General features: G+C 42.9%; 1 protein-coding gene and 1 long non-coding RNA gene across 5 annotated transcripts in view; one reads left to right on the top strand and one right to left on the bottom strand.

Annotated features, from left to right (window-relative positions):
• The window catches only part of LOC126481628 (uncharacterized), a 28,590-nt gene extending 14,453 nt beyond the window's left edge, over window positions 1-14,137 (bottom strand). The window contains exons 1-2 of one of the 2 annotated variants that reach the window (XR_007587601.1): window positions 13,732-14,121; window positions 1,578-2,011 (exon numbers count right to left, since the gene is read on the bottom strand). This is a non-coding gene — a long non-coding RNA (uncharacterized LOC126481628). Of the gene's footprint in view, window positions 1-1,531; window positions 2,012-13,731 lie in introns of those variants that run through there. The other variant, XR_007587600.1, reaches the window with a different exon arrangement.
• The window catches only part of LOC126481625 (ETS-like protein pointed), an 808,396-nt gene that overhangs the window by 690,337 nt on the left and 90,899 nt on the right, over window positions 1-27,160 (top strand). For all 3 annotated transcript variants that reach the window (XM_050105514.1, XM_050105515.1, XM_050105516.1), the window contains one exon: window positions 1,803-2,003. In XM_050105514.1, coding sequence (XP_049961471.1) covers window positions 1,803-2,003 — 201 coding nt within the window. The remainder of the gene's footprint in view (window positions 1-1,802; window positions 2,004-27,160) is intronic.

Here is a 27,160-nt window from a genome sequence, read left to right as displayed (position 1 = left end):
AATTATCTGCATTCGTGCGAGCGACAATTTTATATCCCCCACATTAATTTCACATGACCTTCTCGGTAATACACTTGATCAGATTTAAATTTCACAGGCAGTAACGACGCTTCCTTACTGTATTAAACTTGTCATAATATCTTTGTCAAGCTATGTAAATTTTAAGGATAAAATGCGTAATAAGAATTTCTTCTGTTACAGAAGAATTTATAAGAGTTCTTCAGTATTTAATGCAGGAATATTCATATCTATAAAGTGTAACATTTGTTGAAGCGAACGAAAGGAAAACCATAGTTGAGAAAGGAGTCCAACGGGGCTGCAGTCTGTCCCCGATGTTACTTAGTTTGTGTATTGAGCAAGCAGTAAAAGAAACCAAGGAGAAATTTGTAAAGGGAATTAAAGTACAGGGAGAAGAAACTAAAACTTTGAGGTTTGTCGCTGAGATCGTAATTCTGTCAGAGACAACAAAGCAACTGCATAGTGCTTTGGAAAAAAGAAAACTAGAATGTAGTCGAAATAAATGAGGGGATGCTGAAGGAGTTAGATTAGGAAATGAGATAGATTAGGAAATGAGATAATAAAAGTAGTAAATGAGTTACTAAAAGTGGTAGATGAGTTTTAGTATTTGGGTATCATAATAACTGTCGATGGTCTATATAGAGAAGATGTAAAATGCAGTCTGGCAATAGCAAGCAAAGCATTTCTAAAAGAGAGAGTTTTTTTCACCCCGACTATACATTTAAGATTAGGAAGTCTCTTTTTGAAGATATTTGCTTGAACTGTAACCGCGACAGTGAAACGTGGAGGATAAACAGTTCAGACAAGAAGCATGCCGAAGATGATTAGATAGGTAAGTCGGATAACTAATGAGGTGGCACTGATTGGAACTGGAGTGTGGAAGACGGAAGAAACTGACGGCATAACTCCACTAAAAGAAGAGATCTGCTGATAGGAAACATCCTGAGATATCAAGGAACCATCAGAAGGGAAACGTGTTGGGTAAACATGTGTAACTGTATCATGCAGCTACTATATTTCGCCACGTAGATCTTCTACTTTCACCAGAAATAAAAGCTTAGGCGGAACATATTTTAGGAAACTTGTTTTAGCTTTACATGAAGAAAGTATTGGCATGTCATAAAAAACACGGCAGCAACATTTGATACATGATAACGATTTTTCTAATGTTTCCCTTGTACGTAGTTGAACAGTGTTCGGGTGAAAATTTTCTTTTGTTGGACTGATAGTCAAATTACTATGCTTACACGAAATTGAGCTCACATCGAAACTAAAATATGAATCTCTGTAGCCGGCCGGGGTGGCCGAGCGGTTCTAGGCGCTACAGTCTGGAACCGCGCGACCGCTACGGTCGCAGGTTTCAAATCCTTCCTCGGACTTGGATGTGTGTGATGTCCTTAGGTTAGTTAGGTTTAAGTAGTTCTAAGTTCTAGGTGACTGATGACCTCAGAAGTTAAAGTCCCAAAGTGCTCAGAGCCATTTTTTGAATCTCTGTATATTTAGAACCGTCTACTATTGTTCAAATGTTTGGTTTATTTATTCACTTAATGATATGATACCTTGCTGGCTAAGGAAGCAGGAGCACTGTGTTTGCTGTTATCGGCTCGCAGTTATTCCTCACCACATCGACTACGAGTATCTTCAGTATCTTTGCCACAACTGGATCTGTTTACCCATTTCCTTTAGCTCAGGTTCTCAGCTACATTCCGTCGACAGCAACGTGGGCTAGTGTCAGAATCGCATGATAACGTGCTAACTGAAACGTTGGTTGCGCTGTGTTGCAGACCCGAGGCAATGGTCGGAGGCGCAGGTGGCTCACTGGTTGTCGTGGGCCATCCGCGAGTTCTCGCTGGAGGGCGTCACCATGCAGCACCTGCACATGCGCGGCAAGGACATCTGCAACATGGGCAAGGAGGCCTTCCTCGCCAGAACGCCGCCCTTCATGGGCGACATCCTCTGGGAGCACCTCGAGATCCTCCAGAAAGGTACTCGTCTGAAACACACAACAAACAATACATCTTCAACATCCACATCCAGAAACATTCACTTGCTACATTGCTCTCCATTCGAATCCTGCCTCGCGTATGGATGTGTGTGATGTCCTTAGGTTTACTTAGTTCTAAGTCTAGGGGACTGATGACCACAGATGTTAAGTCCCATAGTGCTCAGAGCCATTTGAACCTTTTTGAGCGTCCGTACCAAAACAGCACTGGAGCTTCAGCCAAGCATACCGAAAGCCGCACATTTTCTGTCCTTTTAAACGTTATACACACTTTCATGATTAATGCTGACGAGTAATGATATAAAATTTTATTTTAGGGAAAGCTTACACTCAGTGGATCGTCGATTTTAGCCATATTCCCTACGACTATTGTATATGCTTTAGTGCAACAAATTCTGCTCTAGCGTTTTCGAGAAATGGCGCTTTACAGTTTTACGAGACTGTTGAATCCCATACCAGACGGGCTAGTGCAGTAGGTCTGGTCGTATTGCGTTCAAGTCTTGCCTTTTTTCTCCATTCTTCTACCAAATACAGTGAAGCATATTCTTCGTAAAGGAACAACAATAAAAATGGCAATCATAGAAGTAAAATTGTATCGAGGTATCATAAGGAATCGTTAAACCGTTACGTCTGCTGTGCAATGTATACTTCTATACAAGTCAAAACTTTTCTGAAGCGATTCCAGAATGCGTCTGCATTGAAGTAGAGCCAGAGTGATATCATTGATCGGAAAAGCTTGGCACACGTCCTCAGCGACTCCTTTAAATCAAGTTTGAGATTTTGTTAGCGTATTCACAATGTGGTATAGAACCAAATAATTCCGTATGTAGGACTGTCGTTCCCCCCTGTCCAATTGTTCTTCCGATAAGCGGACTTGCTGCTAATTATCGCCAAAGATTTTCTTCAGTTCGGTCTGGAATTTACCCTATCTACTGAGTGCTCTTCGTTGTTCTTGAACCACTGCTCAACTGTGCCGTCTCAAGTAAAAGTACACATTTGCCAAACACATCATGTCGTCCCATCTGCTGTATTTGACGATCCGGGCGAATCCTTTGTCATTTCGCCGTGTCATGACCAGCATCTCGAGACAACACTGGTGAATGCCTGATGTGCAGCTGACCTTTTGCTGGCTTGGAATCTATTGGTGTCCTAAATATACCGACCATGGGAACAACGTACTGCTTGTATTCCGGGTCGCGTCCGTGTATGCGGCGGCTGTTACGTTACCTAATTGAAGCCACGGCGATGGTAGATGTTTTGAAGTGCCCGGCGTCTCCGGCAAACACTGTCATTTCTTAACCAGAATCGAGTACAAATGCGAAAGTACAGCCAGAACAGAAATCAACTTGAACGGAGAGTACTGCTGTTTATATAGATATCAAATATTCCGGAATATACAAACATAAGAACTTCCGAGAACCTCTCAGAAACGATAAGTACTAAATAACAAATAATTGCCGTCGGTCGGATTTGGACTGGCGTCCCGTAGCACATGAGCCTTGCGACGCTGCATACGTCACACCTTGCGGCAGTATCAACTGTATGAAGACTGCATTAGTCTTCACCCCCTGGTTCTGTATCAGTTGATAACTCCAGAATTCCTGCTATTCGTACCTACATTGAAACGGCCACGTACATTCAAGTGTTAATGAGGTGTTTTGTTTCCCTCTATTATTATAGAAAATAAAATGTTGGTGTCAAGAAGTGGCATTCATAAAATATTTTTGGTGCTAGTCTGTACCATGTTTTTCATGTTTTTAGAATTAGATTCTAGTCTACCAGTGACTACGAAGAATTGAAAGTGTAATGACGTAACTGCGATAACTTTGTAAGATAAAAAAAGTGTTAATTTCACCACTATTCCTTATTACATCTCAACTGTGCCTCGCCACGTATGTACCAAAACGATTATTTTTTATCTCTTTCCGAAGAAACGGGATTTGTTGTTACGATATAAGTATTTGGGGAAAGATTATAAAGGAAAAATATTCATGTCTCGAACGCAGTTCGGGTCGACTTCCGATCTGCTGCCTTACTCGGTTATGCAAACGCCACTCGTCGAAGACTGGCTCTCTCGTGTGGCACTGAAAAGGCTCGTAAAATTTTGAACCTTGATTTCTCGTAAACGCTAGAGAAGCATATCGTATTAGAGCAGTTGCCTTTTACGTTGATGCATAGGTACGTACTAACATGGTACGAAATACGACCGAACTCGCCGAGCGTTTGAGTATATGCTTCCTTTGTTAGAGATGGCAATTGTCAATTGAAGAATTTTGTACTCTTCTGTCTCAGGCGCAGAACTGTGCCTATCGAGATCGAAATTAAAAGAATAGATGTAATTAACTAATTAGATCCGCACCCTTGGTCGAACAGAAATCATGATTGTGAGAGCACAACTGTAAAAAGATAAACAGACTACTTCCGACAGTACGCTTAAGTTAAGTATCCGAGAGCACATAACATGGTCATTATTAATTCCAAATTTATGTTCTCCAGACATTGGCCAGAAGTACCTTAAAATATAGTTCAGCGTTAGTGACCAATCAAATGGCAAACGATAAGCAGCTTCACTACTTTTGTTGTTGTGGTCTTCAGTCCTGAGACTGGTTTGATGCAGCTCTCCATGCTACTCTATCCTGTGCAAGTTTCTTCATCTCCCAGTACCTACTGCAACCTACATCCTTCTGAATCTGCTTAGTGTATTCATCTCTTGGTCTTCCTCTACGATTTTTACTCTCCACGCTGCCCTCCAATACTAAATTGGTGATCCCTTGATGCCTCAACACATGTCCTACCAACAGATTCCTTCTTCTAGTCAAGTTGTGCCACAAACTTCTCTTCTCCCCAATCCTATTCAATACTTCCTCATTAGGTATGTGATCTACCCATCTAATCTTCAGCATTCTTCTGTAGCACCACATTTTGAAAGCTCCTATTCTCTTCTTGTCCAAACTATTTATCATCCATGTTTCACTTCCATACATGGCTACACTCCATACAAATACTTTCAGAAATGACTTCCTGACACATACTCGATGTTAACAAATTTCTCTTCTTCAGAAACGCTTTCCTTGCCATTGCCAGTCTACATTTTATATCCTCTCTACTTCGACCATCATCAGTTATTTTGCTCCCCAAATAGCAAAACTCCTTTACTACTTTAAGTGTCTCATTTCCTAATCTAATTCCCTCAGCATCACCCAATTCGACTACATTCCATTATCCTCGTTTTGATTTTGTTGATGTACATCTTATATCCTCCTTTCAAGACACTATCCATTCCGTTCAACTGCTCTTCCAAGTCCTTTGCTGTCTCTGACAGAATTACAATGTCATCGGCGAACCTCAATGTATTTCTTCTCCATGGATTTTAATACATACTCCGAATTTTTCTTTTGTTTCCTTTACTGCTTGCTCAATATACAGATTGAATAACACCGGGGAGAGGCTACAACCCTGTCTTACTCCCTTCCCAACCACTGCTTCCCTTTCATGTCCCTCGACTCTTATAACTGCCATCTGGTTTCTGTACAAATTGTAAATAGCCTTTCGCTCCCTGTATTTTACCCCTGCCAGCTTTAGAATTTGAGAGAGAGTATTCCAATCAACATTGTCAAAAGCTTTCTCTAAGTCTACAAATGCTGGAAACGTAGGTTTGCCTTTCCTTAATCTTTCTTCTAAGATAAGTCGTAAGGTCAGTATGGCCTCACGTGTTCCAGTATTTCTGCGGAATCCAAACTGATCTTCCCCGAGGTCGGCTTCTACTAGTTTTTCCATTCGTCTGTAAAGAATTCGTGTTAGTATTTTGCAGCTGTGGCTTATTAAACTGATTGTTCGGTAATTTTCACATCTGTCAACACCTGCTTTCTTTGGGATTGGTATTATTATATTCTTCTTGAAGTCTGAGGGTACTTCGCCTGTTTCATACATCTTGCTCACCAGATGGTAGAGTTTTGTCAGGACTGGCTCTCCCAAGACTGTCAGTAGTTCTAATGGAATGTTGTCTACTCCCGGGGCCTTGTTTCGACTCAGGTCTTTCAGTGCTCTGTCAAACTCTTCACGCAGTATCGTATCTCCCATTTCATCTTCATCTACATCCTCTTCCATTTCCATAATATTGTCCTCAAGTACATCGCCCTTGTATAGACGTTCTATATACTCCTTCCACCTTTCTGCCTTCCCTTCTTTGCTTAGAACTGGGTTTCCATCTAAGCTCTTGATATTCATACAAGTGGTTCTCTTCTCTCCAAAGGTCTCTTTAATTTTCCTATAGGCGGTATCTATCTTACCCCTAGTGAGATAGGCCTCTACATCCTTACATTTGTCCTCTAGCCATCCCTGCTTAGCCATTTTGCACTTCCTGTCGATCTCGTTTTTGAGACGTTTGTATTCCTTTTTGCCTGCTTCATTTACTGCATTTTTATATTTTCTCCTTTCATCAATTAAATTCAATATTTCTTCTGTTACCCAAGGATTTCTACTAGCCCTCGTCTTTTTACCAACGTGATCCTCTGCTGCCTTCACCATTTCATCCCTCAAAGCTACCCATTCTTCTTCTATTGTATTTCTTTTCCCCGTTCCTGTCAATTGTTTCCTTATGCTCTCCCTGAATCTCTGTACAACCTCTGGTTCTTTCAGTTTATCTAGGTCCCATCTCCTTAAATTCCCACCTTTTTGCAGTTTCTTCAGTTTTAATCTACAGGTTGTGGTCAGAGTCCACATCTGCCCCTGGAAATGTCTTACAATTTAAAACCTGGTTCCTAAATCTTTGTCTTACCATTATATAATCTATCTGATACCTTTTAGTATCTCCAGGGTTCTTCTATGTATACAATCTTCTATCATGATTCTTAAACCAAGTGTTAGCTATGATTAAGTTGTGCTCTGTGCAAAATTCTACCAGGCGGCTTCCTCTTTCATTTCTTAGCCCCAATCCATATTCACCTACTATGTTTCCTTCTCTCCCTTTTCCTACACTCGAATTCCAGTCACCCATGACTATTAAATTTTCGTCTCCCTTCACAATCTGAATAATTTCTTTTATTTCATCATACATTTCTTCAATTTCTTCGTCATCTGCAGAGCTAGTTGGCATATAAACTTGTACTACTGTAGTAGGTGTGGGCTTCGTATCTATCTTGGCCACAATAATGCGTTCACTATGCTGTTTGTAGTAGCTTACCCGCATTCCTATTTTCCTATTCATTATTAAACCTACTCCTGCATTACCCCTATTTGACTTTGTGTTTATAACCCTGTAGTCATCTGACCAGAAGTCTTGTTCCTCCTGCCACCGAACTTCACTAATTCCCACTATATCTAACTTTAACCTATCCATTTTCCTTTTTAAATTTTCTAACCTACCTGCCCGATTAAGGGATCTGACATTCCACGCTCCGATCCGTAGAACGTCAGTTTTCTTTCTCCTGATAACGACATCCTCTTGAGTAGTCCCCGCCCGGAGATCCGAATAGGGGACTATTTTACCTCCGGAATATTTTACCCAAGAGGACGCCATCATCATTTAATCATACAGTAAAGCTGCATGCCCTCGGGAAAAATTACGGCCGTAGTTTCCCCTTGCTTTCAGCCGTTCGCAGTACCAGCACAGCAAGTCCGTTTTGGTTATTGTTACAAGGCCAAATCAGTCAATCATCCAGACTGTTGCCCTTGCAACTACTGAAAAGGCTGCTGCCCCTCTTCAGGAACCACATGTTTGTCTGGCCTCTCAACAGATACCCCTCCGTTGTGGTTGCACCTACGGTACGGCTATCTGTATCGCTGAGGCACGCAAGCCTCCCCACCAACGGCAAGGTCCATGGTTCATGGGGGGATTCCACGCTGAAGAACTATAAAACTGATGCTTGATTGAATACCGTAACTACCGTTTTCGCCCTGTGCTATGTTGTAGCATGACACTTTATTTGAATTATGTGGTTACCTCCTATAACAGAACCTTGTGAAGCAAAATGAGATACGTGCAGTTTGTGATAATTAATCCCAAGTCAAAAGCATCGTGTTTAAAATACGTGTCCGGCGGGTCGTTATACGCGAACGTAAAATTAAGAGCACAATCTTCTTCCCCACAGCTGGTTGTGAATGAGTACTGAACAACACTGTAGCACACGAATTTATGGAAGTAATTATCCTGAAAATGACCACGGACAAAAAGAGGAGATTTTACAGCCCTGCGTCTCCACAGTGTTTTATTTTGCATCCCGGCGTAGGCTGCTGCAGCCACACGACTTGCTCTCCAACGAGAACAGTAAAGCAGTGGGCTGTAGTTGTTCCCGAGCGCTACAACTCTAGAAGGCGATCCGACAGCTACTGGTGTAATTGCGGTTACAGGAAGGCTGCAATCTTTTGTTATTGAGGACGGCAACCGAGTATCAGCATCAGGCAGTTATTACTGCCCGGCGCGGCGTGCGGCTGTCTGACGTGGGGTAAGCCAACTTTCTCTCCTGCTGATCTACTTTCCTGCCCAGGGTGATGTCCCGCCACACAAGAGTGCGCTGTGGGGCTTAATTTGTTTCCGCCGATGTCGTACCAGCTCTACAAAAACCGCCCCTTCATGTAGCATACAGACGGTGTCTTGTTACAGCAGTTTTAAGCAGAATTTTATATCCATGTTTGAGGATCAGCCATAATTATATTTGATTAACATCCACTGAGCCAGATCTACTGCAAAATGAGTGTGATAAGGAAGCACTAGGTGGAATACTTTATACAGAATCTACAGAAACACTTCAAAGAATTCCGTGAACAGTTTACGTGAAACTTTAACGTGTATCCACGGAGACTACATATACAAATGCTTGTGACGAGTTAATACTAGTTTGAAATATCGGCACTAGAGAATTTTGTTGTAACAAAAAAATACAAAAGATGAGTATCATCTGTTAATAAAAGTATTTATGAAAAATTACAATTTTCAACTTGCTGGTATGCTAATTTCCTTTGTTGATAACTTCCTTTAAAATAAAAGGAATATGACAAATGTGTGTATACTAATAAATGGAAAAAAATGTTGGCTCTCTCCCTACCCCCTATAATTTATTTTCTGTAGCATTATGGTAACATCTGCTGACTAAAATACTTAGTATAGAGTTAACTGTTATCTACAGCTCCGATGAGAAAATTTATTAGACATCATTGTTAGTATTTTTAAGTGAAGATTCAAACAAAAAATAGTTGAAAGGAACAGCAAGAGGGAAAATGAAACGAATAGAAAACATATTGTGTTTCCTGCATGATCTGAAATCATTCATCACTACTAGTAGAGGCTTCCTGTGATAAGTACGACCACGCAAAATGTATACTATTGACAACCACCTTTTCAGGCTGACTACAGAACGATTCTTCTGCCATCAATGCATATTTCGCGCAAGGACCACGAAGATAAGAGAAATTAGGGCTTGTACGGAGGCATATAGATAGTTGTTTTTTGCCTCGGTCCATTTGTGAATGGACAAGGAAAGGAAGTGACCAGTACTGGTACATGGTACCCACCACCATGCACCATACGGTGGCTTGCTGAGTACGTATTTAGATGAACATGTATCGCCCCGCATTACACGATGTCTTGCGGATAATCTAATGTACTTCTTATTCATAGTTTGTACCAAAATCAGTTACTCCCATTCAGGTCCGGAGCGAAGAAAAAAACGCGACCTAGTCTCATTTTATTCTCATGGACCAAAGGGGATATACGAGGGTCACTCCAAAAGAAATGCACACTATTTTTTTAAAATCCATCTTTAATTCTACATGTTTGAAAGTTTTGCAGTGTGTAGATACATCCTTTATGTACAATATTTTCATTTCTCCACATAATTGCCGGCCGGAGTGGCCGAGCGGTTAAAGGCGCTACAGTCTGGAACCGTACGACCGCTACGGTCGCAGGTTCGAATCCTGCCTCGGGCATGGATGTGTGTGATGTCCTTAGGTTAGTTAGGTTTAAGTAGTTCTACGTTCTAGGGGACTTACGACCACAGCAGTTGAGTCCCATAGTGCTCAGAACCATTTTTCCACATAATTTCCATCCTTCTCAACTGCCTTACGCCGTCTTGGAACCAGCGCCTGTATACCCGCACGGTAAAATTCTGGACCAACCTGTTGGAGCCACTGTTTGGCACCGTGCACAAGGGAGTCATCATCTTCAAACCTTGTTTCACGAAGAGAGTCTTTCAGTTTCCTAAAGAGATGATAGTCACATGGAGCCAGGTCAGGACTGTAAGGCGGGTGTTTCAGTGTTGTCCATCCGAGTTTTGTGATCGCTTCCATGGTTTTTTGACTGACATGTGGCCGTGAATTGTCGTGCAACAGCGAAACATCTTGATTTTGCCGATGTGGTCGAACACGTATCAGTCGAGCTTGAAGTTTCTTCAGTGTCGTCACATATGCATCAGAATTTATGGTGGTTCCACTTGGCATGATGGTCATAAAAAAGAGCCCTTCGGAATGGAAAAACGCCGTAGCCATAACTTTTCCAGCAGAAGGTGTGGTTTCGACTTTTTTTTTTTTTTTTTTTTTCCTTGGGTGAATTTGCATGGTGCCACTCCACTGATTGCCTCTTCGTCTCTGCTGAAAAATTATGGAGCCATGTCACAATTCTTCGAAGAAATTCATCTCCACGATTCTCTTACTTTTCCAAAAGTTCGCTGCATATCGTTTTTCTTGTTTCTTTGTGAGCCACTGCCAACATCCTGGGAACCCACATGGCACAAACCTTTTTTAACGCCAACACTTTCAGTATTTTGCAAACACTTCCTTCCCCTATCCCAACGTAGCGTGGCAATTCGTTCACTGTGATGCGCCTATCAGCAGTCACCAGTTTGTTAACTCTGCACATTGTCTGGAGTGTGTGCAGTACGAGGCCTGCCGCTGCGAGGACAATCCTGAATATTGACGTGCCCGCTTTCATCACGTAACCTGCTTGCCCACCGACTAACTGTACGGCGATAGACAGCAGCATCTCCATACACCTTTTTCAACCTCTTGTGGATGTTTCCCACTGTCTCGTTTTCACAGCACAGAGATTCTATGACAGCACGTTGCTTCTGACGAACGTCAAGTGTAGCAGCCATCTTGAAAACATGCTGTGACGGCGCCACTCACGGGAACTGGTTGGACTAAGTTTGAAAACAAGCGGGAAGGATGTATCTACACACTGTAAAACTTTCACACATGCAGAATGAAAAATGTATGTTTACAAAAATAGTGTGCATTTCTTTTGGAGTGACCCTCGTACCTAGGAGGCATCAGAGTTGGTGCCCAATCCACTTCGAATAACTGTTCCCTAAAGTTATGCGACTTGAGTTTTAACCACAGCATTGACACCTTTCTTCCTTGTCTGCTATACAGACTTCTTGCGATCCGTGCAGCGAATTTTTTCCACGCCTCCCTTCGACCCCATAAATGGATCCAGAAATTACAACAGCAGCTTAAAAAAATCGCACTAGAATTGCAGAGCAATCTATTCGCGTTCCCTGCAATTCATTTTAGTGTTCGTGCCCCTTCGTATCTTTCGTAGGTATTTAAATCTGTAGCTGATGCAGATATTTCTCACCTAATACGTAAGCTGATACTACGTGGCTCTTGCTGTTGTTACACACGCAGATTGTTTTATTATGTATCAGTGGTACTGCGATGGATCGAGCTGCGGTGCTCACCTTGAAGCGGAGTACAATCAACCCTGCGACGTGCCGTGTCTAACGGGACCGGCACGTGGGCTCCCGAATAAGGGCTGCGGCGCTGACGTCAGTACGTGGCGAGTCGTTCAACTGTGCGGCGGCGGGGGCGGCGGTGAGCAGAAGTATTGCAGTGACCATTACTTTCGCATGGTGACATGCGCCAGTATGGAGAACGAAGAATTGCCTACACTATCATTATTAAATAAACAGCAACGGCTTCACGACGGAAGAATATAGGGATCCAGGACGTGGCCTGGAAAAACTCAAAGAATCGTTGGAAAGAACAGCGACTGTACAGTGGTACAACAAGCTTGTCCCCAACTGTACTCGCGCCTTCCGGCGACAAGGCGCACTTCCCGAGACCACCGCGGATTGCGATACTGTGCGATAGCAGACCACCGCTATCTGTCCAGTTCCGCCGCAGTCAGGGACCGCTGCAGCACACGCTAGCTACAGCTTCACCACAGTTCTGCACTCATCAAACACCATTACCCAGCCGTTGTAACTGTAGAATAGCCAGGCCACTTTGATCAAAGTGCAACAGGTACACACACTCAGAAACCATTTTGACTCCTAACCAGTTTACATTCTCCGGATGCAACCTAATTATTGTTGTTACCATCATTAACAGATGCCATTTAATGCCTGGGAAATCAATAACTGCAACACAATCGTGGCAAGTGTTTCTTTAGAGTCACTCGATTTCTCTCCGAAGCTCACGGGAAATAACAGAATGAATGCTTCTACGCTCTAAATTATACACTAAACTATAATATTTCTTCAACATGTGAATATCGATTCTCCGATGATTGAGTACTGGACTGTTCAAATCACAATGCACCAATGGCTCTCGCATTTCAGTATGAAGTTTAATAACGAGTTTGGTAAATACCTTTATAGAATAAAAGACAAAACAAAGAACAGAAAGTTATAGACCGCTAAGAAGTACAGGGATTCGCGTTGTTCCTTCTTTTGACTGCTTTCGAAACCCATCTTTTAGTTGTTGCAAAATGCCTAATCAAAAATTATTCGGAGGCGTGCTAAATGCAATAACGCACACTTAGATAATGAAAAAACTCAATGTTGGTGAAAATAAAAATATATCTATGATGACAAATTATGTTGAAGTGGCACCATCTGTTTGCGTCGTGAAAATAGTTATTTTCTGGCAGTATTGTAAAATTACTGTTATTTTATTTAAGAAGTAACTCAAACTCCTGATCACCCTATGGGAATTAGCGAAGAACAAACAAGGAAAAGTTATAATAGAATGTTGTAGAACGCCGAATCGTCTGGAAGACAGCTACGTGGGCTGTTCATACTGCTGTTAACACACATCGTCTATAAATGTATATAAACCTGAAGGCGCTAAGAATGGGTTGCAAGACTGTAATACAGAGCTACGTTACGGCCGCACCATTGGCTGTTGTCTTCCGCCCATTAATCACAGAGGCGTGAAGGCTTCTGCCTATTCGGTACAGCCAATGTCACATCGAACGCGCGTAGCTTGCTTTGCTTGCTAATAGCCGTAGCCTACAAGAAAGACGTGCGTTTTGTTGTTCCACTCATTTCTTTTCTGCTTGTTGCCATTTTACATGAAGTACAAACGTCATTTATATCATGAAATTTAATTTTATAAAAATTATTGTCTGGTATGCGGAATGTTTAAATGGGGGAGGGGGGGGGGGATTAAGTTTCACTCCGCGCTGAAATACGAGACTAGCAGTTATCCGTGCTGTTGTCCAATTTCCAAATTACCCACATACCGAGAGAAGAGTCTTAGAAACAACGAAGAAACCTGAAATGTTTTATTTATTTATTTAACCTACATCAATGCGGCGTTCAAGCAGTCATTCTATAAATAGTTTAATAGTTATTGAGTTTGTTTACTTATGTACTTAGTTTCTGCATGTTTTTTATCTGAATACCATCATTGACTTTTTAAACTGGTGATATTTTTTAAAACGTTTGCTTGTATTTTTGCAGTGTAGGAAGTAGGAAATGTGCAAGATAGGCTACCTGTCACGACTGGCGACTATAGGAAATCAGCGTTGGGCACTGAGGTGCACCGTGAGTTCGAACCGGTTGCATGTAGACATCTGCCAGTACTGCGTCTTCCGACGGAAGCCGGCAGCTGTTTGCCTTGGGTATTGGAAACGTTCATGAACCTGCAAATGAAGATAAAACAATATGACGGACTGATTCAAAAACACACATTATGGGCAGTCAGGTTGCAGTAACAGATGCTAAACTGTAGAGGAAAAAGCAGATGTACATAATGGATGCGTTAAAACAATAACTAGGGACTTGGGGACCGTTCGTGGTAGGAAGAATTTGAATGCAGTGACCTCCATACAAAGCAACAGAGAACTGCTCTGTGACGATAAAGCGACCAGCTAAAGCCGTCGTCACTGAGGAAGGCATATCCAACGACATAAGAAACAGCGCCGTCGGCACATGGGACTAGCTGGTTATCGTGATTTTGCGCTCTCCAGCGGCAGTTGTCTGCTTTATTTGGCTCGTAAAACATTGTTTGTTCACGAAAATTTACGAATGTAGAATATCTGCTTTAAATCTGTTAAAACCAACATTTCCTCTCATGTCCATATGCTAGTGATGTCGTTCTGTCTGTGGTATCCATAAATAAAAACTGCAATGTCCGTGAACATGTAATAAGACGAAAACATACACGCCCAGTCAGTAGGAGCATCAGCTTATAGACTTTCACAAAATCGAACAAACTACTACTCACAGAGAGCGCACTTATATTTACGTAACATCAGACATTACAGAAATTATTTCTATTAATTTCATACGAAAGCTCCACAACCTTTTATAAAACATGAAAGTGAAGGGAAAAAAATTGAATGTAGAGGGATGCTAGCCCTCTACCCACTGTTCAGTAATTTGGCGCCCCTGCAAACTACACTACACTGAAGCTCTGCAACGAGCGACCTCGTATTTTACGTTGCGAGCTCCCAAAAAGTTTAATCGCCGATACATAATTAACTGACCTTTAATTATAACAAATCCTAATAAGAACGACACGTTTTTCATGAATCTTCAATGTGTCGTTGCCTTAAAATGGCGTACTTTCAAAAAGACGGGTTATAACATAAAAATAACGGAACATTACAATTCTTTAACTATTAATATGACGCTTCGCATCTTTCAGCAAATCGTACCAATAACAGCGAGACAATCAATATGCGGATGCTTATAAACAGCATATATTCATAGGGTGTAAGTTAGAACGAATGTGGGCTTCTACTTAACATGAAAAATACAATGTGACGTCTCGCAAGTTGTGCTTGTCATGCAGGGAGCGCTCTCTCTTCCTGTAGGTTCTACTGTACGTGGCACTTTGCCGAAAAATTTTGCATTTTACCTGACGAAATCTCTTCTCAACGTGATATAGCAGGAAGTGACGTCACAAAACTTGTAGATCTCCACGTCAGCTTTAGCTAAGACGTTAACACGTGGCGACCGCTTTAGTCGTTGCCCAGAGCTTGGTCACTATTCCTTGCGGTGCCCGGCTTTCACGAAGTTGTCAGAGTGAATTGCCGCTCTATAGCGAGTGCTATATCTAAAAGAAGTAAAGTTCCTTCAAAAACTGCTCATTCCAGTCTCTAGGAAACACCTTCTATTTGTCACAGTTGCATTCTTAGTTTAATAACTGCTCTCCGAGGCTGACTTTGGAACGGCATAAATGTTGTCCATCCTGTTAACAAAAATGCGGAATTAATTGTAATCACGTCATAAACGGACTAACAAAATGGGAACCTTTGGCTATAAACGGTATTCACATTCTTCAATAAAGTAAATGTTTTTTCCCTCTTTCCAAGGAAATTAATGGACACTTCAGTAAATTGCACTTTCTATTGAAACACATTTGCGTACAAGAGAGTGCCGCTCATAAATCTGCATTGCATACTGAACTTGTTGGTAAAATGATGTCGACACGGAGTTGTCGTACCGGTAGCAGACTTTGAGTGCCTGGCAGTACAGTGAGAGGTAGTGTGAGAACGTACAGTGAGTGGTGGGTGTGGTGTGTGCGACCGGTTGGCTCCACCCGGCATTCGTAGCCAGTCACAGTGCGACAGCCAGGTGAAAGCGTGCGGAAACCACCTACCTGAAGCATAGCGCACCTCCATCCCGTCAGCAGCTTTCGCTATTTGCTGGTATCATCGTTATGGCTCGAGTAGGGCACATCTGACGGTTTGCATTTCACTACTTACGGGACTACTCTCGATCTTTCTCTTTTGATTCTTATATTTAACTCTTCTTTCACACTCACGTCCCGCAACCACCCACTTCTCTTGCCATACTAAAGTATTTCTTTCCCTTTTGTTCAGCCGGCTACGCTGGTATTCCGTGCGGATAGCTAGTAGCTAGCTTTGATAAGGATCCCAATGAAACGCCTGACATGATTTAGGGATAACAGCGACAATTAATATTGCAGATGGCGGCACCATAATACGAAGTAAACGTTTGCCGCATTTGATTTAAGTACCTTAACAGCAGCAACGTAATGTTTTTTTCTCAATTTTCAAGCCATACCTTTCTCCACCACTTGTAGATATCTTGCTCTCATTTCTGGCCGAATTTATTGCTTCATGTAATTTATTGCCGTGCGGGATTAGCCGAGTGGTCTAGGGCGCTGCAGTCATGGATTATGCGGCTGGTCCCGGCGGAGGTTCGAGTCCTCCCTCGGGCATGGGTGTGTGTGTTAGTCCTTAGGATAATTTAGGTTAAGTAGTGTGTAAGCTTAGGGACTGATGACCTTAGCAGTCCCATAAGATTTCACACACATTTGAACATTTTTTTGTAATTTATTTTCGTCATACCGACTAGTACTCATTAATTATAACTAAACTTAGTGATTTCTACTTCAGTTATCTGTTGGCGTCCTGAGAGTAGGACATACTTTTTTCCCAAACTTCTTTATCGACACGCCGTAAGTCAGCCCTTGTTCTCGTTTGTTCTTATTGCAACTTGTCAACTTTAAGAGTGTCGCCATTGCAGATAGATATCCCTTTCGGACTTCAGCGATTTGATTACTACCTGTAGTGTGACGTTACTTATAATTCCACAATATTTAATGTCCATATCATATTGGGAATTTTCTTATTACGACAGCGTTTAATACTCTCGAATTTCACTAAGTTAAAAGATATTGGGAATATGTCTCCACCCTGAGACCGTTTGCGATTTTACTGCGTACGGATTATGATACAGTTACGCCTCAAGTTCAGATTATCTCAGCCTTGGCAGCCGAATACAAAATAGCTGTGAAGCGATTATCGGAAAAAATAAGGCAACGACAAGAGAGTACACACTGAATCCAAACTGCTCGCAGATCTCTGCGTTCTTGGCATCCAAGAACAACTGCCGTCGCAGCTACCTTCCTGGCTAACATTTTTCTGCTTCTCCTTCAGCTCCAAACGTTTCTCGATTTCGGGAAAGAAGGCAGTGTAAAATGGTTTCAGAACTCTTAGTAAATCCTGTAAAACACTATTTTTTTCATTTCGAGAAGTGGACAACCACTGGCGTGGCGCCCACGTGGTGGTTGCAGAATTAAAACCGCGAGACTCGTGTTCCTAGATATTATTTCCTTAGAAACCTGGAGTGGCCCCAGAGAAGCTGGATGTGACAGTGGCAGGCGGTGGCGTTCGTTAGCGCCGGCGCCGGCGTGTGGGGCGTAGGGCGTGTCGGTAACGAGCTGGCTGCTCGCCTTGTTACGCGGGGCAGTGGGCGTGCCTAATACGCCGCCGGACATCGATCGCTATTGTTCATCTTCGGTAGATCTGCAGGGGACTCCGGTCGGAGAGGCCTGGTGCTGGCGCCGCAGCTCGTCATTGTACCACACGTTCCAGATGCCGCACCTCAGCAAAATGCGCAGTTCACACAAGGCACAGTAATTATACGATCGTAATAATAAACTAAAAGGCTTCGAGTTTGATTAGTTTTCTGGATGGGAGAAAAGCTATACTGAGATTACCTTCTGTGTGCGTGCTCCTGAGTAGTGGCAGTCTGTGCCAATGGCAGCTACTCCACCCCGAATAAAGCACGGAGCATACGTCTGTTGTCTAAACTACGCCACAGGGCGGTTGCTTCATTAAGACCCAGCTACACGGTTAATGGACGCGTAAGTCACTAATGCGATCTTTTTCTCAATGCAAGTCAGAAGGGGTAATTCTGAAGCGCTCTATGATGTTTGATGAAGACTCTACTGTCATTAAGAACATTTCCCATTTATTCTGATGATTGTGGCTAAAGGTTTGAAAATTGGGAATGTTTCGCCGAAGCTATTTGCAGTTTGCTTTACAGTAAGGTGCGTATAGTGATTCAGACAACAAACTGCTAATCGACGTGTCTTCAAAATTTCCGTCACGAACCTTACTTCGGATTTTGTTAATCACTTACGGTTAATTCTTGGATCCATATTCTTATCCAGCAATGTATGCGGTACCAGACGGAGAAAATATATACACACATACTGGGTGGTTATAATTAAATTTTCCCTTCACCGTAATTCATAGTATCACACACCTGACTAGCCACATTGCCCTTGTTAACGTGTCAGGGGTAGCCGTGCAGTCTAAGGCGCCTTGTCACGGCTCGCGCGGTTACCCCCGTCGGAGGTTGGAGTCCTCCCTTTGTGCATGGGTGTGTGTGGTTAGCGTAAGTTAGTTTAAGTTAGATTAAGTAGTGTGTAAGCCTAGGGACCGATGACCTTAGGATTCCATAGGAACTTACCACACATTTAAACCAAATTGTTTAACGTGTCAACTTGAGCTTGGACAAAAGGAACAGGGCATTATTGGTTAAACTACGTTATCAAAACAACAGTACTGCTGCAGCTGCACTTCGATAATATCGCCAACTGAAAGGATTACGAAAGGATCCTCTTTCTCCACATGCTGTGCGGAGCATGATGATGAAATTCGAAAAAAACTGGAGAACTGGGCATTGCTCCGGGAAGAGGCCGACGACCGGTTGCACCACACGTGGTTGATCAAATTGGTGTTGTGATTCTTCCATTCCTCCAGGCGTATTTCATGACGAATCTGGTGTTGGTATACTGCGCGCAATTTCTAATCTTCAGGCAGTTCACGTGCTGTGTCACGACAGTTGAACATTCTGCGGTACACAGTACGGAAAATGCTTCGAACCATTCACGAATGGTATCCGTACAACATTCGTATCGTACAGTAGCTTACACCACAGGACGCACAACGACGTATTGACTTCGCTCTCCACTTTCTCGCAAGGACTGAAGTTGACGAGGGCTATCCCTCGGCCATCCTATGGACAGACGAAGATCATTTTTCTCAGACGGCTGTGCTGAACACACAGAATTGCCGAGTGTGAGGCTCTTCACCTCCTGTCACTGTTCCTCTGTATGGTGAACTTGGTACCGTATGGTGTGGCTTCATGGCTACGTTCATCAATGGCCCACTCTTTTTTGAACAGGTCGGCGCTCAAGGACCAAAGACGTGCAGTGTGACTGGCCAGCGTTACTGCGAAATGCTTCGCCAGCATTTCATTTAAAGCAGAGAGACACATTGAACTCAACAGTTTTCGTGCAAGGTGGGGCCCCACCGCACGTCGCTCGTGAAGTCCACCTGCTTCTCCAAAACACATTTGGAAACGATCGACTTATCAGCCGAGCGTTTCCAAATGCTTGGCCAGCACGATCCTGCGATTTCTGGCTGTGGAGCTACTTGAAGGATGGCGTTTACCAGGGAAACATTCACACAAGTGCTGATATGAAGCGCAGCATATCAAGAGAGGTAGCCAGCATACCTACGGACATGCTTCGTTCTGCTTTGCAGAATGTAATCCTGCACTTTATGGCTCCTCTGGACACTGACGGGCGCAATATTGAGCGCTTTGTGTAACAGTAATAGTACCAGTATGTAGTAGCATGATGTACCGTAGCAACACATCAAAAGTGTTTCAGTTGCTATTGCGCCGAGAAGGTGGATGTGTATTTACATACGTTCCTTCCTGTTGACAGCAGGGTTGGCGTGTCTCTAGACAACCAAACCAACTTCACTGTTCGCTCTAAGCAGATATAAGAAATATGAGTGTTAGTTTATCTGATCTGATGAATCCTCCTGATATCACACAGGAAGATAGGGCTCTTTAGCTACTGGATTTAGTAATATCCGTATACGTTAACGAAAACAATACGAAACAAGATTAGAAACATCAAAGCATTCAGAATAATGTCCTTTTACGTCGGCAAGGTCCGTACTTCGTAATGATGAAATGAAAACACAGTGTGTCATTGTTTTCTGTCATCTGTGGACAGATATGTTGAACTATCACAACCAAAGAGTTTTCTGTACCACAGTAATGATAGACTGGCGTCCAGACAGGATGACAGTACAAGAATTCAACTTCATGCTGTTTTATGACTCCAGAAAGTGAACGGGACTTTTAAGTCCTGTCGGGCAGCAAAGATTTAAAAGTACCCTGCAACAATTCACAAAGATTTTTAGTAAACGCTTTGATGTAAACACATATTATCTTCCGATTACTGCCTATGTATAAATTTTGAGCATATTTCAAGCCTTGGCTGCTTATGTTATGCCGTCCGGGCAGGAGGAAGATGCAGGAGACCGTGCTTCGAAACGTTTACCTCAGATCTTGCCGCACTCTGTACACTAATTTCGTAAAGCAGATCACGCTGGTTTGTGGATTATAAGCGAAACTGTACACCTCAGTGCCGAGAGAGAAATGTGGATATGTATTGGCGCCCAGCAATATGTCGCCGTAAATTGGACTTCAAACTCCTGTTTGTTGGGAGAGAAGTTAAAATCCCTTTGTGTCCACCAAGTTTTGATTTTCTACTGCTTCAAGCAAGTGTAGAGATGGTTATAAAGGGTGTTTCAAAGCCTTCTCTATAAATATCTAGTGGTGACAGATAAAGTCAAGGGGAAAAATTTTTGTTAGAGATAAAATTTTCACTGACTCCTTCCAGCAACGATCGGAGACCTTTAGTATCCCCCAGCCATGTGTCAACGAGGTTTCACCAAACTAGCAGGGTCTTCTGTACAGAATACTACCTACTCCCAAAAATTGACAGTGATTTTCAACGGTAAATCCATAAGAATGTAAGTCTCTAAGTGAAGGAAGATATTTTAGAAGCGAATCAAGAACTTCAATTTTGCATAGCTTACCGGCTATCACAAGGAGCAAGTGACTGGGTGATAGGCAACGTACATGCATACGAAAGCCCCAGAGTACCTACGGCCTGCCGCCTCTTAGAGGCCTAAACAGTCTTAAACGACACCACAGCAATCAGTTTATCTCTAACAAAAGTTGTTTCCCATGACGTGATATATTACGAGACATTCGTCGCACAGCTTTGAAACATCCTGTATGTGTTTAACGCGCACTTGCAAACGTATACAAGGGACGTCAGAGAGTAAGTTACACAATATTGTGGAAGGCCGACCAAGTAGCTTTTATTGAATGCTGCACTGTAGTTTAAAGTGATACAGATATATGATACTATTTCACTTGATAGTCACCATGTCTCTGCAGCAACAGTTGAAACTTTCTACCAGTCGTTCTAATTCGTTGACGACAGAAATCCACTCCCTGGCCACGTAGCGGAGCCATTCGAGAACCACTGTGACAGTGTCGTCATCGTTGGAAAACATCTGTCCCCCATCAAGTTATTTCAGATTGCCGAAAAGATGGAAACTGCACCGTGTGATATCTGGACCTCCTGATCGGCACCATCCACTCCCGCGCAGCCCTGGCAAAACTGTTGGCACGATTTCACCACGGCTTTACGCGATATTGCATTTAGTCTATATACCGGCAGATTTTCACAGCGAATCTGTGTGCAATTGAGACGTTTTGCCCACAAGAATCGTGCTGTTCCACTAAGTATAGCTTTGGAATACGTTTCCAGTTGTCGCGCCATTTCAGTCGCGCAGTGTGATGCGCCTTATTTCCGGACTGCAGCAGAACTGTCTGTGCAGGAAACCCGAAACATGTAAACTCTTCTGACAGTGCGCCACTCCTGATGCGCAATGGTCTTAGCGTGTCACGACGTTTATAACTTACTGTTTGAAGTCCCTATGTAAGAGCACCATTCTCTCTCTCTCTCTCTCTCTCTCTCTCTCTCTCTCTCACACACACACACACACACACACACACACACACACACACACACAGAGCTTTATACTTGTCCCACATCACTTGACAACCAATTGTAGAGCAATATATAAAAAAGCTGTGGAAAACTAGCCACAGTTGTTGTGTTCTTGTCACTCAGAAGTCTGCTAGTATTCCGTTTCCTGTACAGAAATTAAGCGGAGAAACATGTTAGTGAGTGTAGCTGCAAGTGGAAGCTTGACGGCCTTTAGACAGTAACAAGCACAGGAGTGAAAATTTCGCATAAATAAGCATAAAAAACTGTATTAAGAACTCTTGACCGCGGCAGCACCTGTGTGGTAACTTTTAATCGTTCCATAAAAGAAATGCCCTTTTCTTATTGATGAGTGTCCCATTTATTTCACTGTGTCGGCTTTGCCAAGAACAGGCACTGTGGCCGCTACGAAACAAACAAATCACATACATTGTTGATCAAAAGTATCGAGGTGCCTATTAATGGGCATTAATATGGGATCTGTGTCCACACTTCGCCTTTGTGAAGGATTGATCTCTGCTGGGAACACTTTCTATGAGGTGGGTGACTGACTGTAAAGGAGTGATAGACTATTCTTCCTCAAGAGCCGAAACTAGAGAAAGCAGTGATGTTGGAAGTTGGGATCTGGAGTGAAGTTCACGATCTAACTCATACCAAAGCTATTTCATTGTATTCAAGTTTGTACTCTGGGCAGGCCATTCCACTTCAGGTTGTTGTTGTCCACAAAATGGTACAAATGACTCTGAGCACTGTGGGACTTAACTGCTGTGGTCATCAGTCCCCTAGAACTCAGAACTGCTTAAACTTAACTAACCCAAGGACATCACACACATCCATGCCCGAGGCAGGATTCGAACCTGCGACCGTAGCGGTCGCGCGGTTCCAGACTGTAGCGCCTAGAACCGCTCGGCCACTCTGGACGGCTGTTGTCCACAAACTGGTGCCTCGCCTCACACATGCTGCTTTATGACAGGATGCATTGTCATACTGATACAATCTCAGAATTCTTCTTATGAAGAGCTGCTCGACCATTGTACCCCATACAATGGTGTGCCAGTTGGCCTGCTGGCATCGCTTGGAACTCGCGCGTGATTGCTTCCTTTGATTTCATGCTGTTTTTTTACAACCTCCTCATTGCCCGATGGTCCCTGTTCGTCAGTACATGATGTCTACCTGATCCCGGTATAAGTGTGGTCGTCCCTTCGCGTTTCTACTTCAGAATCGCATCATCAACAGTCAGTTTAGGGAGCTTCAGGACGGTTGAAGTATCCCTGATGTGTTTGTTTTCAGGTGACATCCAACGACTAGTCTACGTTCAAAGTCACTGAGCTCTCCAGACTCTCTACTGACAACACAGTATCCCCCTCACCCCCTTTTCCTTTTATATTGGCGTGTCCGTCCCTCAGGAGATCTAGTGGTCAGTTATGCATTACGTAGGGGTGGCCAGCTCCTTTTGGTCGGACAGCGTATAATCAGTCAAGCGATTAACTTACATTCAGCGGAAGCACCAATTACACACTTTATGTTTGAGTTGTGGCCGTAACAAAGTGTTGACGAGGTGAGGAGACAGGATAGGCACCAGAGCTGAAGGGCGAGGAGCGGGGCTGGGATGACCTCGACCGCGGGGAAACGACCGCGGAACACGCCGGCGGCTCCCACGCCTGCGGCAGCGGCGCCGCTGCGCCCGGGTCAGGGTGGGGCGGATCGCTCCTGTAGCGCACGCCAATGTCGTCCAGCAAAGGCAAAGGACTGCTCTACGCGTATTATCTCAGATCACCCGCCTTGTCAACCACCAGTGTCGCTCTGACTATTAACGGCCAGAAGAAACGGTTTCCATTTGATCGAAACGTCACCTCTTCATGATGCTCCATTATATGCAAAAGCTTTTATTTTCTTCCAGGTTGACACCGGCTGCAATCACCTGCTCATTTACCGACAGATACTTCATGTTCTGTTAGTTTGGCAGTCTCATTGAAGACAGGCAAAGCCTATGAGAGTTTTTTTAGTATACGTAGAGACAGTTCAGAAAGAGTCGTCTAAAGGCAGGCGTTAACGTGTTGGTATTTAGCCGTTATTTGAAGCAGCAGTAACATCACATAAGACAGAGAAAATACAAAAAAAAGTTAAGAATGAAACACGCTTGCATACATGAACATCAAATGGAGTGTCGGATTCGTTTTCACTCTTAACACTGGGGATTCTTCTCACAATGCTACGACCGATGACACATCAGACTTTCCATTTTATGTGCCTGTTTACAGTCGTGAGTGTTGACCGTGTCAAACATATGGCGCATCGGCTGTTCCTCTCAGTCTGTGACATATGCTCTAAGGCGCCTCAGAACCACTTGAAAACGGTGGCATACCGAAATCGATGTGGGAATAAATATAATATAGAACAAACTGTGGCTCGGTGAAAATATTGTTATTTCATGAGTACAATTCAACCGTGTCATCTAGTGCGCCATAAACTACTGGTTTTACTTCTTAATTACACTTCGTATGAAAAGATAACTTCAGTATTTTTTAAAAAAATCTGTCAAGCAGGACAGCTAGCACTGCACATATTGAATTATAGAGTAATTTGGCGACTAAGTAAAGTATTGTACGTCAGTGTCAATGATATAGTATACTACAGCAACATAGCTCTTTTTCTACGGCAATGAGGGGACTCATTCCAGACAGCTTATTTACAAAACTAACAGGGACGCTCATATCTCGACGTGCCCACTGTCTTTTCCAATGTCAGAAGTTTCCGTCTTCTATTTGTTCAAACGCCGGATTGCTACTGTCCGTTCGAGGTGTCGTGTTGTCATTCCCAAATTGCATCACGGATGTCCGAAAAAGGCCAGAATCGGGAACTCAACTAAAACGAATGGTTAATCAGTAGGTAATTGATGTCATTCTGTAGATTTTAATCCTGGTTACGTAAAGTCAAATCAAAACTCGATGCCGATGTAATTCTACATGAGACAAAGTTTAAAAGCAAAACATTATGGTTTTGAATGTAAATAGCTCGTGGCTTACTATACTGACGAATGAAAACTTCTGGGAAATTCGCACTAGTGCTTGAAATTTAGTCTTCATGTGGGTTCTGTCACACGAAAATAATAAACGAAACCTTTTGATACCTTTTTCCTTTAGGCGAGAATCCGTTCAAAATCTTTGTTGTCGTTAAGACATTACGTATTATAATCTGACCAATTATAATGAAGGCAGTTGCGGCGTAGTCGTTAATTAATTCACAACGTCGATCGTGACATACGGCATAGTTCTTTCTTCGCTCTTCCCTTTGAACTTCGCATTAGTCGAATTTATGTCGCAAATATCTCAGAGAATTGCATGGTTTTCAAAGCAAAAGCTAACGAAGTATCAGAATCTCAATGCAGCAAAGGTTTCTTCGCTGCTGAATTGAAATGAAAAAGAAAAAAAAATCGAGTTATCTGTTGTACATACGCAAAGACGAAAATTGTTTTGGATCTGAAGCATAAGTTAACAGAAGAAATTTTAATCAGTCAGAGTACGGCAAGGTTGCAAACTCTCAACGCTCTTCAGTACTTATAGAGACGATATAAGTAGGAACTGGTAGGAAAATGTGCACCCCGGAATCAAATTTTGTAACGATGTGTACATAAATACTTGGCTTTTTGCAGAAGATCAATTAATCGTACAGGGTGCTGAAGATAAGTTTCATAAATAATTACTTATGGTAAATATCAGTTGTAATTTTCAGATATCTAGGAGAAAAACGAAAGTTATGGCATGGTAAGGAAAATACTGAATCATGCCAAGGGAGTAACTGCCGATCAATCAGCAGAAAAAATGTCAAGCTAGACTCATTGTGGTTGTGATTCATCTTTTAACGATGGCGACGTAACGAAGAAAAGCGTTCGTCCATTTCAATATGTGCGTGGAACAATTATGCGAACACTGAAGGGTGAAGTGGGAGAAGAGACTTTAATTTTGTAAGACTGTGCCAACATTGATGCGTGGAAGCGTGGCTGGATAAAACGTATGTTCGTCGACCCATAAAGTGTTGGCAGGAAAACTGAGGTCGGAATAGGCTAATAGCCTAATCCTGAAAGAAGACATAAGTATAACTGCTGTGTTATTAAATGAGTTCGCACCAACTGTTCATAACTTTTAACTCAATCTGTTTGCAAAGTATACGCGTGGCGTTACTTTTGTATACAGAATGGAGTCGATGATCGATATCATAGGCTAGGAATAGTTCATAGATGATGATCTTGATAAGCCTTTCACTAATATGCAAACAACAAATAATTGAAAAATATCAATAAAATACACCAGGAATTCTCATTCCTTCAGTTACTGCTTCAGAAACTAGTCTTGTTGAAACACTTGCTTATTACCGAGTCTCTAGCTTGGATCTTGCTCCATTTTTCCCATAACATCGGCGTTCTGCCAACATCTTAAAGTTCTTTGAGTGCCGAAATTTGATTATTCCCTGTAGGGGTGTCAAGAATGCTTCGACACGGAAAGGTTCAGCTGGTTTACAAAATTAGAGTTTGGCTTAACAAACATGACAGTTGATAGTTCATCCAAAAGACGATCCGCGGCCAATATCAGCATCGCATATTCTAATAAAAAGACGACAGTGTGGTGAGCTGTAGTGAGGTCAGTGTCGGCCATTGCAGCGTTGTAGAGAAATGTGGTGCAGCGGTGGCCGGCGTGGAGGGAACGCGTCAGACGGTCTGGGAATGGCCACCGTAAATTAGGAGGGCTGCATTGTGTGTCGGCCGGCGGACACCTGCGCGTTCCCACGGCGCTACCTTTAACCTGCATAATGGCGGGGCCTGCCGCGCCGCGAGCTGCTCGGCCTTCGCCGCGTACGCGCTTACACGCCGCTCGACCAACGCCGGTCTACACAAAATACATGCCCACTCGTCACACGCAGGCGCGCACGGTCGTCCCACTGTAAGAACGAGCCCGCCACGCTACAAATAAATCTCGTCGTTTTCGTACACCCTCTGATGACAGCACCTTCACGGCAGTACTACTCGTATTTGAAATCTACATTACGTGGTGGTCTACAGTCCCAATTGGGAGACATTAGTAAAAATCCACCCCTCCACCCCCCCCACCCCCCCCACCCGTGTCAGTCAATAAAGATGTGAAAATGTGAAACAATACAACCTTACCTCGTTGGCTGAAAAAGTGCTAAATCTTCAGCCTCTAATAAAAGGAGGGAATCAAATGTGCTAAAAAAATTGCATTTCATTATTAAATATAAATCAATAATTTTGTGATCGAA

This window comes from Schistocerca serialis, chromosome 5 (genome assembly GCF_023864345.2).
Source record: "Schistocerca serialis cubense isolate TAMUIC-IGC-003099 chromosome 5, iqSchSeri2.2, whole genome shotgun sequence".
In the NCBI taxonomy this organism is placed as follows: Eukaryota; Metazoa; Arthropoda; class Insecta; order Orthoptera; family Acrididae; genus Schistocerca; species Schistocerca serialis.
The sequence above is the reverse complement of the archived record's forward strand: the minus strand, read 5'-3'. Positions and strand labels throughout refer to the sequence as shown.